General features: G+C 36.6%; 1 protein-coding gene across 10 annotated transcripts in view; it reads right to left on the bottom strand.

The window, feature by feature from the left end:
- ADGRB3 (adhesion G protein-coupled receptor B3) overlaps nt 1-15,817 on the bottom strand; it is a 445,880-nt gene that overhangs the window by 90,081 nt on the left and 339,982 nt on the right. For all 10 annotated transcript variants that reach the window (XM_064707320.1, XM_064707325.1, XM_064707328.1 and 7 more), the window contains 3 exons: nt 6,085-6,211; nt 4,360-4,463; nt 1,562-1,664 (listed from right to left, as the gene is read on the bottom strand). In XM_064707320.1, the coding sequence (XP_064563390.1) occupies nt 1,562-1,664; nt 4,360-4,463; nt 6,085-6,211 (334 nt within the window). The remainder of the gene's footprint in view (nt 1-1,561; nt 1,665-4,359; nt 4,464-6,084; nt 6,212-15,817) is intronic.

Below are 15,817 nucleotides of genomic sequence, written 5' to 3'. Positions count from 1 at the left end.
TCCTTTGAAATTTGCATTTTTGGAACTGTTGGTCTCAGAAATATCTCAGTGTAATATCTCTGTCTTTTGAGAAGTTCAGGAAGCAGAAGTGAGGGAGCTCAAAGAGATTAAGACTAATAGAAAGGAACTGGATTAAGAGCATGTTTCAGCTCAGAGCTCCCTGAGTCAAGTATCAGAGAAAGGCTGCCAGCATATCTAGGAAATGTGTTAGCCAACACAGTTGCTCTCATGCCCTCAAACTCTGATTCCACTGTGGCAATGTACACAGGAACTTGCATCGACTGAACCGTATCTATTCTTGAAATGCATAATAAAATAGTATATATGACTATGTATGAAATTCCAGGTAGGATTAATTCTGTACTCTGTTATACTGAAGTTGTTAGTACATTGCTTTTCCCTCCCTGAATAAAATCTGTGAGAGTTACATGGCTTTCTTCTAGAAATCCATATTTTGCTTATTTTTACCTCTACACACTCTCAAAATTTTAAAAGCATATTAATATCTTGACTTCAATAATTTTGTTACCATATGTGCTGGAAATGACTGTGCTTGGTTTGGATATGTTTTACAAAGTACAGCTATGTGACTTGCATTGAATTGATGAGAATTCTGGCAGCTAAACTGCTAAACACTTATTTGAGAAGAAGTAATGATTAATTACAGGCGTGTTGTAGAAATATCAGTTCCTACAGCAGATGACGAACATTATTTCATTTGCTATCAAAAAAATTAAGATGAGCAGTGCATTACATAGTTTAACATGGTAGGAAAAAAACTACTTTACAAGCACTTGCTTACTCCAAAACTTCACAACATTCTATCACATATTGCCCAGTTAACCAACTACATCCTATTTGCTATTCCAAGCAATCCTGTAGTTATGGTTGATTTCAAGCAACCACTCATTGACACTTGTGAAAGCTGCCTAGCAGCACCAGGCACTGAGTGATTCCTCAAAACATTGGCAATCCTGCTGTTCTACAGGAGAGGCACAAATGCCAATGATGTTCAGAGAACAGATTATTAATAATCAGCAATACATCACTAAGTGAGGTATGTAGGGTTATTACTTTCTTATAGCTACATCAGTCAGAGATCTAACTGTTCTATGGCTCATTATCATGTCTGTTTCTGCACATTTTCAAGAATCGTACTCCAACTTCTAAGCAATTTCTACTTGCCTTTCGAGTACCAGTGTGTTAATAAAAAGACAAAAACACTGTAGCACAATCCTATTACAACTATTATAATGAACCAGAATTTGTGCTTTTGATGTTGAGCCTTTGAACTTTTTTGCTTTGAAATTTAGTTATAAAACACACAAGTCTACCACAGAGAACACAGCTTATCTAGAGGGAACAATACCAAAAGGGATTTTTGGAAGGGAAATAAAGACTATGCAAGATGGTAAATATTTTCCCTTGTCTCTTAATATATTACCAAAACCACCAAGTGCTATGAGTATAGGACTAAATTGATGTAATTATTTTAAGCTAAAAACAAGTAAAACAATGATATTAATCTTTGAGGGAAAATTTAATACAATCCATCTCATACCTTGTTATGTGTCTGAGTTTGTCCAACCAGGATAAGGATATTTGATGAGATAATCGACAGGCAGAAATTGATTAGAATTATGGACCTCTCAGATCTGATGTACCTGTTATTAAAAAAAAAAAAAAAAAAGAGAAAAAAAGAGAGGGGTACAAATTTTTTAAAAGGAAAACAACTACAAAGTCACACAAAGGTTTGATTTAGTTCTTGCATTAAATATTGCAGATACTCTGAGAGGTGTTCCCTTACATGTGCTCAGAAAGAGTATTGGAGAGTTATAACAATGCAAACATGAAAACTACAATATTTTGATAGATATTGCACAATTTCCTCTTAGTATCTTGATGTATTTTAAAAATAATCCACCAATGATTCTTTTGAAAACTGCTGGCAACATGTTTCTAACACCATCCTGACAATAATGGGCTTACATGCATTCATGTCAGGAACTTATGCTGTCTGCTTGTCCCTGGGAATATCCACAGCTGGCACAGACCACTCATAATTACTAACTTCAGCAAAAATATGGTGATTAATATAAACAGAAGATTTGATCCACGATGTATAAATAAGATGCAGGTTGGTGGATGATACTGTGGCAGTGAATTTTGAAACATGTTATTGGGACAAAGATAACATTAATCTTGATGTTCCAATAGTACTGTAATATACTCATAAGACTGAATGCCAAAAATATCCAAATGTGTACAGAAAGATTAAATTATAGCAGTGAACATCACAGTCACCCTTGCAAACTTATCATATTCATTTTACAAATATGTTTGGGATGAAAAAGTCAAAAAGTCTTATCACATATTTGATTTCAAGATGCAAGTGTTCTCATTTTTCTGTATACTATACAGCCTTTCTATATGCTACAGGACAAAAAGAGAATGATTATGGTTACAACTGAAGTGCCTTTCTGACCTGATTTTTAGAGCTGTTAACAGTAAATGCTGACTACTAAAAAAAAATGAAAGTTAAGGGTGGTCAGTTCCTCTGAAGACCATGCCAGATCTTTATATATGCTATGACCACTACTATACGCTTCTCACTGGAGTTCAGTTAATATTGCTGTCTCCTCCTGGGATCTACACCCATAGCTGACTCTGAGGAAGTAATAAAAAAGGCTGTTGAACCCACAAGAAATGCTGAGCTTTGGTCATGAAATTAATTATAGTCTTTCTTGCTTGCATATCAAGACATGTAGCATTATGCTTTTCCAGTTAGACAGAACAACCCAAATACCACAATCCATGTTCTTCCTTAAAATATAGCAACATTCTGGTTCTATGTATTTGCAAACAAATACAAGAAGTCCTGTGTGCCTTTGCTCACACAGAAAGCCCACTGCTACTTTCTAACTTGTTAACTATTGATTCACCTGGGCCAATTCCCAGCACTGAGTGCCCATGGATTACAAGGAACCTTAGTGGTTGAGTAAATACAGTGCAACAGGAGCTCACAGCATTGACTTAAGCCATAACACATAACTTTTTATCTCCATTTAGAAATTCACAGAATCATAGAATCATAGAATTGCTTGGGTTGGAAGAGAACTTAAAATCACCCAGTTACAACCCCTTGCTATGGGCAAGGACACAATCCACAGGACTAGGTTGCTCAAACCCCCATCCAAACTGGCTTTCAACACTTCCAGGGGTGGGGCATCCACAACTTCTATGGACAGCCTGTTCCAGTGCCTCACTACCCTCACAGTAAAGAATTTCTTCCTTGTATCTAATTTAAATAATGGAGTAGACCAGTCACACTGAGCATGACAGTATTTCTATCCAAGTGCTAAATATAGTGGGAGTGCAAAAATAACACTATAATTCTTTAGATGGGAGTTATATCCTGAAATACTCTCATTCTTAGTTTTGACAGACAAGAATTGATAATTTTTATAGTCTTTTATGATAACTTATGTAACTGGATATTCTTAATAATTATATATATATTTCAAATCCTGAGTCTCTGTGGTACATAAGAGTGACAGAGAAATGGGTGTAAAATTATCAAGCTGCTTCTACAAACAAAATTCTATTGGTGAGTTTTAGATTACTCTACAATTTATTGTTTCATCCCCGTGTTTCTTATTACTTTCATAAGAATCTATTTTACTTTAATTATTGAAAAAAGTGAAATGAGAATCCATGTTCACTTTTTAAAAACATTTATTACTTTGCATGACTTTTTATCTTATTTTTCTTCACTAAGACATTATGCTATTTCTCATTGCTTCTCAGATTAATTTAGTCCATGTGTATTTATTGCACTTTTAAGTCAATATAGTATTTTAATATTGCATACTAAGGACAGAAGGAAAATCTATCACTGGGATGTACCATCACACTATTTAAGACTATTTAATTTATGGTCTTTATTCAAACGTATAACTGATGTGAACAAACTCAAAATCAGCTGACTGAATCTTCCTAAATGTGCCACTGCAATATTATTTTATTTATAAGTTTTATTTAAAAATATAAATGGGGGAAAACCAGCTAAAGGTATAGTCCAGAAGCCTAACATGAAATATATAATATATAAGAATCCTGCATTTATCACTATGAATACCCCACCAAAAGAGGAATACCATTCCCACTGAAGTGGGGAAAGAGAAGAGTGGGCTCTATCATCATTAGCAGGCCAAACCCGTAAAACTGATCAATCTCATCAAAAAATGCATCAAAGCATGCACTACATTTTCCAAACATGGCTCTAATGCTCTTTTTAAACTGCAATTCCAATAAATATAACAGTGTATTTGCATTTAGCTTTCTCAACCCATTACATACCTCCATAATGCTGCATAGACAACTGCTAGAGTGATCAAGGCCAAGCAGGAAAGACCACTGCCTACTATTAAGGTCACTGAGGGTGTACCAGATGATTCCATGATCTGTAAGTTACAACAGGCAACCATGAAGCAAAAACATCCTCAGCACTTAAACCAACAAGTCAAATGAAAAAAAAAGCAAAAAGAGCAAAATTAAAAGCAGACAAACTACTGCAGATTGTTTCAGTAATATTAGTTATGAGGGAGAAATCAACTTAATTCCAAAACTGATCCCTACATAACACTGAGATCTGCTTAATACATTCCTCAGAGGCCTCTGAGCTTTAAAATGCCTTGTAATACCTGCATGATACTTTGAAAAATAAACTAGTAATATTAGAGTGTAACAGGAGACTATGATGTTAGCACAAATTTAAATGACTCTCCAGTTAACATCAATTAAAAGATATACTTCTCTTCAGAATAGCAATGTTTATAATTGTGCATTAAACATACAGCTTGGTTTCACTCTAATATATTGAAGACCATACAGTAATTTGTCCCATAATTTGATTCATGCTTGTTGCAGAATGACCAAACTTTCTGACTTTTAATAACTTTGACTTCAATCCACTGTTCTCACATGCTTAATTTCCTTGGGCCTAGAAGGAATGGCAGGATATCTATGGCAACAGTATCATAAGCCTTCATAAAAAAAAAGCTTCAAATTCCGAATTATTTCATTTTTACTCTGTGTGTTAATAAAAAATGAAAATAAATTAATGACCTTGAAAGCAAACTAGCTTTCCCTGCTCTAAGGCAAGCTATTATCCTCAGGTATCAGGTCAGTTTTTTCCTCTCTATATATATGTGCTCATATTCTGAAATAGACATGGGTTTTACTAATAAATATGGAAAAAAATTAGATCTAAAAGTTCTAAAGGATATCATGCCTGGTTTACTTAAACTCTTTTTAAGCTTCAGGGACGTATTGTAAATTACATTTACCAAGATATCTTTTGCCACCCAAATAGAATACAAGACAGATGTACTTTTAGGCCATATCTCGGGCAGAAAGTAGTATTTTATTTCAATCACTTTTTTTCCAAATGGATTTACTTTGCTATTAAAAAGAGTCTGTTCATATGTTTCCAAAACCAGGAAAATGAAATCATGCTTTAGCAAGATAACTTCACAAATATTTGCTTTTCAGCTATTTTTGCATTCAATAATATTGGGAGTGTCTGCTCATACACTTAATGTCCCCTCTTTCTCGTGAAAACTTGATTATTTTTCTTACATCGTATCAACAGACTACATAGAAAATCTGTGCTGAAAACGTCCAATGCAGATCTGCAATCTGTTTAACTACAGTATCTAGGGTTTTCCTACCAAGAGCAATAATAGAGACCTGTACGTTCCCTTAATCGTTCAATACAAAAGTTTTCTACACATTTGCACCACAATTACAAGGCTTTCTCTAAAAAATTTATAGAGTTCGAGAGCATGCAAATTTCCCTAGGATTTAGTTGTATCACAGAATCTGGAATTCATTTATCTGAGGCACTGAAGACACCAGGAGACTAACATTTGACTACCTGCAATATTAAACAATTCCTCAATGCAACGTCTGCAATATACCTGAGAGGAAAGCTGGACCAGCTCCCCCCTCCCCCCGCAGTCCCCCCCGCATTCCCTTTTCCATTAAAACTGGATTTTTTTTCTCCCCCTCTTTGTTACTTACTATTTCTCTAGGTTGCTGAGCCAAAATGGCGAAGGTAGAGAGACGATCACATAAGCATTTCGTATGGGATGCATCGGTAAGCACAGTTTTACATCCCTGGGTGGACCAGGTTCCCAAAGAGTCGTTCCTGCAAAGGAGAGAGAGAGGAGGGGGTGGGGGACACGGGGGTGATTACGCCTGTCGGCCGGTGCCGCGAGGAGACAAAGCCGCGGGACGGGCGGAGCGCGCCGCGGAGTTGGCGGCGGCGGCGGGGACTTGTTGTGGGGCAGGGCGGGCGCGGGCGCGGAGCTGTCCGGGCGGCGGTGCTGAGCGCGCGGCCGCTGCTGCGCCGAGCCCCGCCAGCCGCGGCAGCAGCCGCCCCCTGCGCTGCCAGCCACCTCCGAGCCTCACCAGAGCACTGCGAAAAACTCATCGGGGGAAGAGGGGGAGGCTTTGTTTCTCTCTCTCTCTCTCTCTCCCTCTCTCTCTCTCTTTTTTTTTTTTTTTTTTTTTTTCTCCTTTTCCTACCGGCTCCGTTTCTGGCCTTTTGTGAGAAATGTGATGTTCTGTAGTTGCGGTGTCTTTTTTGGTCCCTTTCTTTCTCCACTCCCCGCCCCCCCCCTTTCGTGTGTGTGGCTAGGTTAAAAGCATGTGGTTCTCAAACGTCTGCCTGGGTTATGCCAGTTGGACCGGGAGATGCCGGATCTTCTGTTCTGACTGCTATTTTTGCTGAGGATTTGGGATTTTTTTTTTTTTTTTTGGTTGTTGTTTTTAGCTAGCAGCCTTAGAAATTTCACCCTGGAAACGGCAGCATCAGATGCCTCCAACTCTTGCCTTAGCTCCAGCAGAGGGGTGGATTTCAGTACAGCAGCACACATCACCAAAGAGACACACGAGTTCGCCCTCCAGACATCACTCAGCCAACTCGCCTTTCCTCGGCTCCCTCCCCCTTCTCGAGTCTTTTTCTTGGGGTGGCAGCACCAAGCTAACCCCAAGCCAAAGCACTCGTTTGGTGGCACCTTTCACCAACCACCCCTAAACAAAACACGATGATTAACACAGCCCCCGAATTCAATTAGACATTCAATATGCTAATGTGAGGTCTGAAACCCACCCCAGCAGAACAATAAAAATGGTATCAACCCACGTTTTCTTTGTGCAAGCAAGGAGAAGGAGAGGGAGAGACAGAAAATCATCTCCCCTGTTTCCTGAACTGCAGTGGGGAGGGGGAAATATTTTCTACAGGAAAAAGGGGTTGGTTTCAACTGAAGCAAACATATTATCTTTACATGTGTTATATTTAGAGAACAACTGGGTTTCTTTCATCTTTTTTCCCTTTCTTTCATGTCCAAGGAGCAACTGCAGTGACTCTGCTGCCAGCAACAGCATGTGTGCTGTCAATTCCTGTCCATTTCACCTCAGGTCACTAAATGACTTAAAAAAAAAGAAAAATGAAGGTCGAAGAAAGCAGGAGGGGGAATAAAAATTTCCAGTCCCCGTGACCACCCTTGTTTCACCTCTTCTGCCTTGACAACACACCTCTGTAAGTCATTCTATATGCCAGGGCCCTCATGCAAAGGCAATTTGTTATCCCAAAGCCTGCTCTCAGAGTGCAGTTCACCCCAGGCCATCTCAGCATTTTGTGCCACTAGTTTTTGAACACACCAGATGTAACCCTTACACACTATTGTCTTCAAAACAGAATCCTGTAATAAACAAAACAAGCAGCGACTGAGGGAAACAATTGAGAGAAAATCACCAATTCTTCAAGCCACTAAAGCAGTTTATTAGCTTTCCCTTGCAAATTGTGTTTTTCAGAGAGCCACAGCCTAAATCAACATCCACTTTGAAAAATAGAGTTACATATTTTAAACTCAAAAGCTTTATCTTCTGGATAACTTAAACAATTTATTTTATTAGCTTTCTTGTCTCTTCTCTTATTGTGGCACACAGTTAAGGCCAAATGAAATGCGTTTGTCTTTTCTGATTAAATACTAAGGATTGATAGCTTAAGATAAATTGACATATTTAAAAACAAAAGGGTGGTATTATTAGTCCTGAGAATAAGATTTAATAAACTGAATTCACCCTATGCTGAAAAGCATTGGATGCACAATACATCCAGTTAGCACTAAATCCTTGCAAAAGGTGTCCGATGCACAAGAGTTAAAGAAGTTCAAATTATAAAATCACAGACACCAGTTTCGTTTAAAACAAAGCATCTGTTAAAATTATAATTATATTGAAAGTACTATAAATCATGGGCAGACCAGCAGATTTACACAGGTTCATTCAGTTCTTCAAGTTACTTGCACAAATAGAAATTTCCAGTCATAGAGTAACTGAACCATAATTCAATATATATTTTGCAAAAATTTTTCAATACTACTGAAAATTTTGTAGAATTTCCAAAAGCAGTCTGAAATGAACAAAGGAGTCTAATTAGACTCCAAAATAAGACATCATGTTAGGAGCCAAGTCAGTCTAATATGGACACTTTTTGCATTTTATTGTTCATGTTTTTCAGTGATAAACTTCAATTTCTTACTTAACAGCATTATGTTTTTATATGTTCCAGATCAAAATTCATTAAGTAAATTCCTTTTCTCTCTTCTAATCAGTGCGGTTAAATAGAAAAAAAAAGCCTCATTAATAAATATATTTGTAGTCTGTTGAAATTACAGCTAATAGAAGCTGCACAGAATGTTACACTAAGTCCATGAAAGAGACTGAGCAATGAGAAGGACCAGAAGAAAAGCATAACTGCAATTTGTTGCATGAGGCTTACGCCAGCAGAACAGCAAAAGCATGATTACTAATTCCCTCAGAGATGCTGGTAATTTTGACTTGTTGACATAAAGTAATGTTTTGGTTTTAGGTATAAGTAAATAAAGAATGGAAATATGGAATAAAAATGGATATATTGCATTTAGTACATCTCAGTGCAACAATTTTATAAAGCACTCCATCTATGATCTGTCCCTCTTGCAGTGCAACTCTTCTGGTCTAACCAGAATCAATCTCACACTTAGAAGCTTCATTGCTTTTCAGTGTGATTTTCTTTGACTATGTGTCTAACATTTAGGGTTATCATATGAATATGCAAAAGGGCACCTATTATTCCTGTGGATCTTTCTTGTTATGCAGAAAGCTATAAAGGAGTGACAGGTACTATTAACACATGTTCTATTTATATCTAGGGAAATTATTGAATTGAAAATATCTAGCAAATATAGATGTAGGTTCATGCCCATTATTGGCAATTTTTGTACTCCTCTACTGAGTTACAGATGATTTAATCAACCTGGCAAGAGTCCCATGATAGAAGCAAAGGAATTCCCAAGAAGCATAGATTCACCATTGCAGATCTTGTGTCATCCTGCAGTTGAGGCAGGGAAAAAAAGCAGAGGAATCAGGGAAATAGGGGGGAAAATTCTAAATAGGAAGTAATTTGAGCCTAAGGCTTTCTGGCTAATCTGGCATATGGACCAAGAACACCCTCAGCTCCAATGCTTATCTGTAAGTGTGCCCTTCTCCAAGGAGTCTTGCAGCTAGTGGAATATGGGAGTGTCTTTTCAGTACCTTTTCAGAGTTCAGGGTGAACTTCCTAGTTCTATGCAACAAAAATGATGGCCAATTGATATACAGAAAATTATTTTAAAGGTGTATTATATGGAAGGGGAAAAAAGTGAGTCTTACTCACATAATGTATTACAATATTGCATAACTATGTTCAGTACTGAAAAAACCCGATATTGCTATCTCAGATATCAAAAGGGAAATGTCATTTTAAGACAGAACCATCTTTCTAAAACAAAAATTTCACTGATGACACAATTGCTTATCTGACAATGACAATCAGGCCACATTTTATATTCTAGAAACTGCTTCCTTTATTTTGTAGTATTTGTCTTGGTCTTATGACATAGTTATTAACAACTTACTATTTTTTAATATAATTAATAATATACATCTTTCACTAATTGTATTGGTTTGTTTACTTTAACTTCCTGATATATAAAAAATCAGTTTTGACTTTATTATCAGACACACTCACTTAATAAAGGACTTCACCTCATACCATACACTGTCTACTTTATTAGTGTATTTTGAAGAAATATTTTTCAAATGAAAGATTTTAACTTTTTTTATGGAGATTCTGTGAGGCAAAGGAGCTAACAACACCTAGGCAAACACTCTTCCCCAGACTAGCAACTGGTGATCCAAGTAGTTGCCCGGGTTTTGATAATTATAAACAAAGAGTTAACATCTTGCTATACATCTACGATAGTAGTCTACTCTAGTAATTTCTTTACTAATTGGTAACTGGTTAAATTAGGATAAAAAAGCTTTTTGTTGTATTACTTAGCAGAAAGAAGCTGTTATTTAAGTATTTAATTACAGCTTTGTAGAAAGTAAACTACACAGAATTAAAGAAATTATAATATTATTTCTGCTGAGATGATTTTAATTCTTCTTAATTCTTGTGTGTACATTTCTATAATTTTTTTTCTGTTCAACTAGATGTTGTTTTCCTTTGGGACAGAGTTTGGTATTCCAACTTCATTCTCAGTAAAGAATGATATATAATGATAAGAAGCACATGGAAAATGCAAACATCAGAATTTTTTAGCCAGCAAAAGGCAACAAAAAAGCCTGTGGCCCTTATGAATAGCAGGTTATAAATATCACTGTGCCTGTTCAGATGTTCTAGCTGGCACATTAGTGAAGATGAAGTCCTTCCCACACCTGCTTGCTTCTTTACACCTGGATCTAAAATCCCAGAGAAGCCATAGAGAAGGCTCAATGGCAGGAGTTGCCTTTCACTTGTGCATGTTTATACATCTGAGACATGACCTAACTCCTAGCATGCACAATTTCTTCTGTGATCAGTCCTATTCCTACCAGCACTATATGGCAACACCTGGTTTATTGCCACAGTCTTTCCTAAAGTAAAAAAGTAATATAAAGGAAAAATATAAAAAAAATAAGGCAAAGAATATGTGGATATGAACACACTTTCCTTAATAATGTCAGCCAAAAAACTGCAATTTTAAAAAGTATTGTTTACCCTGAAATTGTTAATACGATTAATATTAGGTCATTATGACTTAGGGCTTTCTTTCCCCTCACAGAACTAAAAAAAACCCAACAAAATAACCCTCCAAAAACCATGAAATTGTGGAAATAAAACTGAAAAAACCAACTGCCTTAAGACTACATGTCTAAAATACTGCAAAAGTCCCAAAAAGGACATTTGCATTTGTGTGGTGTCAGAAAAACAAACTGGGAGATGAATATCTTGCAATTGGATTTCCAACCAGAATACTATAGGGAGTTCATTTTCCCAAAGACTAAGGCCACTTTTCCAATTCAGACATTGAATTGTTTAATTTTCCTCAAAGATATTCTTGTGAACATCTTTTTTGTCAAAGAAAACAGAAATCTTTGAAAATTTAATTTTCTCGCTGCTCTTATATTAAACGTAAATCCTATATAAATAATTGTTTTGTAAAACTAACATGCATCTGGGCTGAAAACCAAGTTTTATTTTAATATGATTTAAACTAGAGATATTAAACTGTAAAAAGTAGGATTTGTAACAGAGACACTGTAGTTATAAGCATATGTTGTTAGATTAACTTTCTAATAATGTACAACTTAAAGAAAGTTCCAAGGGAAGGATCAAAAATTGCCTTGGTTATCTGTTTGGCTGCAATAAATAAATGATTCATCAAAAGGAGAATTATGGAAGTGAGTATTAATGCTTGTGGTAATATCTTATTAATTCCTCTATTTCCCTGTCCATGCAGTTTAGGGAGTGATCTAGCACACAGTATGTTTGAAGTGTGCTGTAATCAATAGTTGCCCTTCTAATAGCATACTGCAAGTGTATCAATGTGTAAAATGAAAAGAATTTTTAAATAAGTTAAATGACAAAACCAGGATGAAACAAATACTAGAAGTTTCCTGTCTTCTACTGCATAGTTCTTGACTAGTGGTCCTCTGTACTACTGCTACTACACAGATTTATCATTATTTGATTTATGGGATTCATTCATGTTTTTGAACAATATTGGATAAACAACAGTCGTTCAGCTCTATTTCTGCGTCCTAACAAGCCTAGTGGATTGCATTTGAACAAGACCATTTCCCCCTCTTCTCAAAATTATAGAGAAAATCTCCTAAGATTTTCCTAAGATAAGTATTGTTGCATCAAAAATTTGGAAGGAAACCAATCACTTTCCATAGCTTTATCTCTCTCTGACTCTGCAGATGGTCTCAGAGAAAGTACAATTGAAGTACTGTGTACACAATGCCCAAGGATGTTGGTGTCTATTTAGAATTTTTGAGAACTATGTCTTCTTTCCTCATGAACCCCCAAAATTATTGGTGCAGACAAGAGGCCCTACTTCCAGCCCAGGTTATCTTGTCTCTTCCTATCTTGTCTAGGAAATCTTGTTGAGTTCTTAGAAACTATGTGAAGCAAAGTTCTAATCAAACTAAAACAGACATATTGTGTCAAATTGACAAACCATACTATCTGTGAATCTGTGTTCACGAAAGTTCCTATTAAACTTCATGATCAGACTTAGTGTTTTACAAGTAAACCCCATTATTTGTGAATCTGTGTACATGGAAGTTCTTACTGACATGGACCAGATTTATAGTGTTGAACAGGTAAACCACAAAGTTGATGAATCTGCAATTGAATTGAAATGAGATCTCAAATGTGCCACAGTACTGGCACATTTGAGATCTCACTGAATTCAATCAGACTTAGAGAACTGAATTGGTTATAATCAGAAATTAAGCCTAGCTGTACTGAGCCCCTATGATCTCTGAGGACTACCTGGAAACTAAAAGGGTTTATTTTCCTCCCAGTTTCTACACTCTTATGCAACACGCTCCTTACAAAACCAGTAAAATCTTTCATGTTCTTTTGTTGAGCCTACAGATATGCATATAGCTTTATGGTAAACTAAGGAAAAATTGTCATATGGTGCTTTCCAATTGATCAACATAAAAAATCTTTCATATTGTACTATTATTCACATGGACTCCTAGCAAAAAGGAGCCTTGTAAATTGTCTATGGCCAGAGGCTGGGAAAGGTTAGGGGCTCAGATGTTTATCCTGGAAATTAAGAATGTCAAAACTTGGTATCTATTTTTAATGTTCCTTCCAAAAGACAAGCAATAAAGCACAGTATCATTAGTTCAAGTTTCAAGGCCAGCATGATGAGTAGGGAGAGGAACAGGTGTGAAACAACGGAGGGAAAGAGAAGAGATTGGGCTTCCATTAGTGTTGCTGTTACAACATCCTATGCTATCCTACATTATATGGGCAGAAAAATCTAAAACCATTACACGTCCAATTTCCTCAAAAAATGCTTTGGATCAGACTTCAGAGATACTGACCATAATGTAGGAAAAAAGACACATAATAAGAATGGCAGAAGCAAACATGTTAAGTGGTCAGATACTGCAATGATGCTCATTGCTGTGGTGATGCATGTGAGAGCCAAGCTCTTTGGTGCTAGATGTTTACACACTACCTTTCAAAAACTCGAGTTAGGTTCACCTCAGACAGTGGAGAGTCTCCCTCTTATCTTGCAGCTCAATGGTTCTGAGAATATGAGAGCTCAATTTCATGCTGTTTCTGAGGGGTGTTTAAAGGATAAGGATTTACAGAAACGACCTAACCCCAAACTACAGCATATTCTGGAGTAAGAGTACTTTCACACCTTCTTATTGAAGTGGGATTATGCATTGGGCCAGAAGGTAAAACAAAGCATGGACTTTGTAGCCACAGTGCAAGAAGACAGGGTTTGGCATCTTCATTCCAGTTCCTGCCACATTCAATGTTACTTACTCCGCAGATTAAGCATTCCAATTTCAGTATTCCATGTTCTCTGAAGATCCTCAGATTTCATATTTGTTCCTTCATATCTTAGCTGTATGACTAAGAACACTCATAGTTGTCAGCATCTCCTCCCCTGTATCTTGTGATACCACCTGCTGCTCTTACACAATCCTACTGCAAATCCAACAACTGTTATCCATGGGTTCTTTGAAGAACATGCCGTGGGCTATGGCAATTGGAGATAAATTATTGCCCTAGTGTAAAATTTTAAAGATAGAAGACCGTTTTCTGTCTCCTTACATTTTGAAAACAAACTTAACTCACGCCAGATTGAGATAAAACAAACAACCAATAAAAAAATAGGACACAGTTACAAATGTTTGTAACAAAAAAAAAAAAAACAAAAAAACAAACTGACATTTGCTCTACTGACATGGAGATTATGTCTCCCCTTTTATCCAGCTGTTAGTCTGCAAGATTTCTTAAAAATTCAGTTTACAAAGAGTTCTATCTTCTCTATATGTTAGGCCTCAGGTTATGTCCTTTTTCTTGTGTAAGACACTTGCTTTTTATAACCAATCCTTTTTTGTAAGTCCTTCCCGGAAGCCTAAACAGATCTAATCTGTTTTTCTTCACATGCATTGATTTCTTTCTTATTTGGGAGATTATCTGACCACCCCTTTTAATTAAAATGAGTATTCTTTTTTTATTCTTCCTTAGAGATGTCTCTTTTTTAGATCAGATGTTATCTTTTGTACCTGACCGGACAATTAACAACTGCTTCAATAAGAGTAATCCTTATCACCCTATTCTCTCTTTGGTGAGTCAGCATGCATCCTGGCTGAATCTGCACCAAATCTTTCACTGGTTATCAGGCTGCACATTAAAAACACATTTGATACAAATACCTCAGTAGGAAAAAGGCATAAATTGCTGTTGGCTCTTGACTGTGATCAGACACGTAGTAATAAGCCAGTGACAAGGGGTTGTAAGGATTGATGCTTCACATTTTGGTTAGGTATTTTCTCTTCTGCAAAAACCTTAATTACAGAATGTAAAACAGAGCAGTTCTTTCCCTTTCAGATAGTCAATATTTAGTTATAACATGAAAGAATAAGATTACTGGTGAATAGAGGGAATTAGACAAGCCTCCTTACTCCAAAATGCCCTACAGCCTAACGATTTCATTCTTACAGCATGGAAATTTCATTCTTGCAGCACAGAGATTCACTCCTCTCAAAATGGCCTTGAGTCTTGCAATGATGAGACCCCCACCTTGGGTCTCTCCTATCTTGGGTGAGATTTCTAGCCACTGAACTACCAGACAAAAAGCTTACAGTACAGGGCTTCATACATGTGCTGTCCATGTTTTAAGCATCAGCCAATTCACTGTTAATAAAGGCCACAGACAAGACTGACAGAGAGATAACCTGCTTAAGTACCTTGATGAGAGTTGATGCTGAGGCTCTTCTGAGCATTTTAGAAGAAAGACTTGATGGCCAAAACAGCTTAATATAAACCACAAAATATCCTCTGGATTTAAGATTCTCCAGAGTTGTACAATGGCTGGAGAGGAGATCTGGCAAAGCCCATTAAAGATTGAGTAGTGGGTATCTCTGTATCTCATATAGTAACTCAAACAATTAAAATGGGGCAACGCAACAAATCTGAGTGAGCAGTTGGGATGTGCTGACTTTGTATATGCCCAGCTATGAGCAAATTAAATGCAACCCAGCTAAACACAAAGCTTTTTCAGAGATTTTATGATCTGGTTAAAAACTGAAAGTAAATAATCCAGATGTTGCTAAGCTGGTAGATGTAAGATGTATATTGAAAACTCCCTTATTCACAGAGCTAACTTCTATATCACTATAAAGTAATGTGTCTTTT

This window comes from Zonotrichia leucophrys, chromosome 3 (assembly GCF_028769735.1).
Source record: "Zonotrichia leucophrys gambelii isolate GWCS_2022_RI chromosome 3, RI_Zleu_2.0, whole genome shotgun sequence".
Lineage (NCBI taxonomy): Eukaryota > Metazoa > Chordata > Aves > Passeriformes > Passerellidae > Zonotrichia > Zonotrichia leucophrys.
The sequence above is the reverse complement of the archived record's forward strand: the minus strand, read 5'-3'. Positions and strand labels throughout refer to the sequence as shown.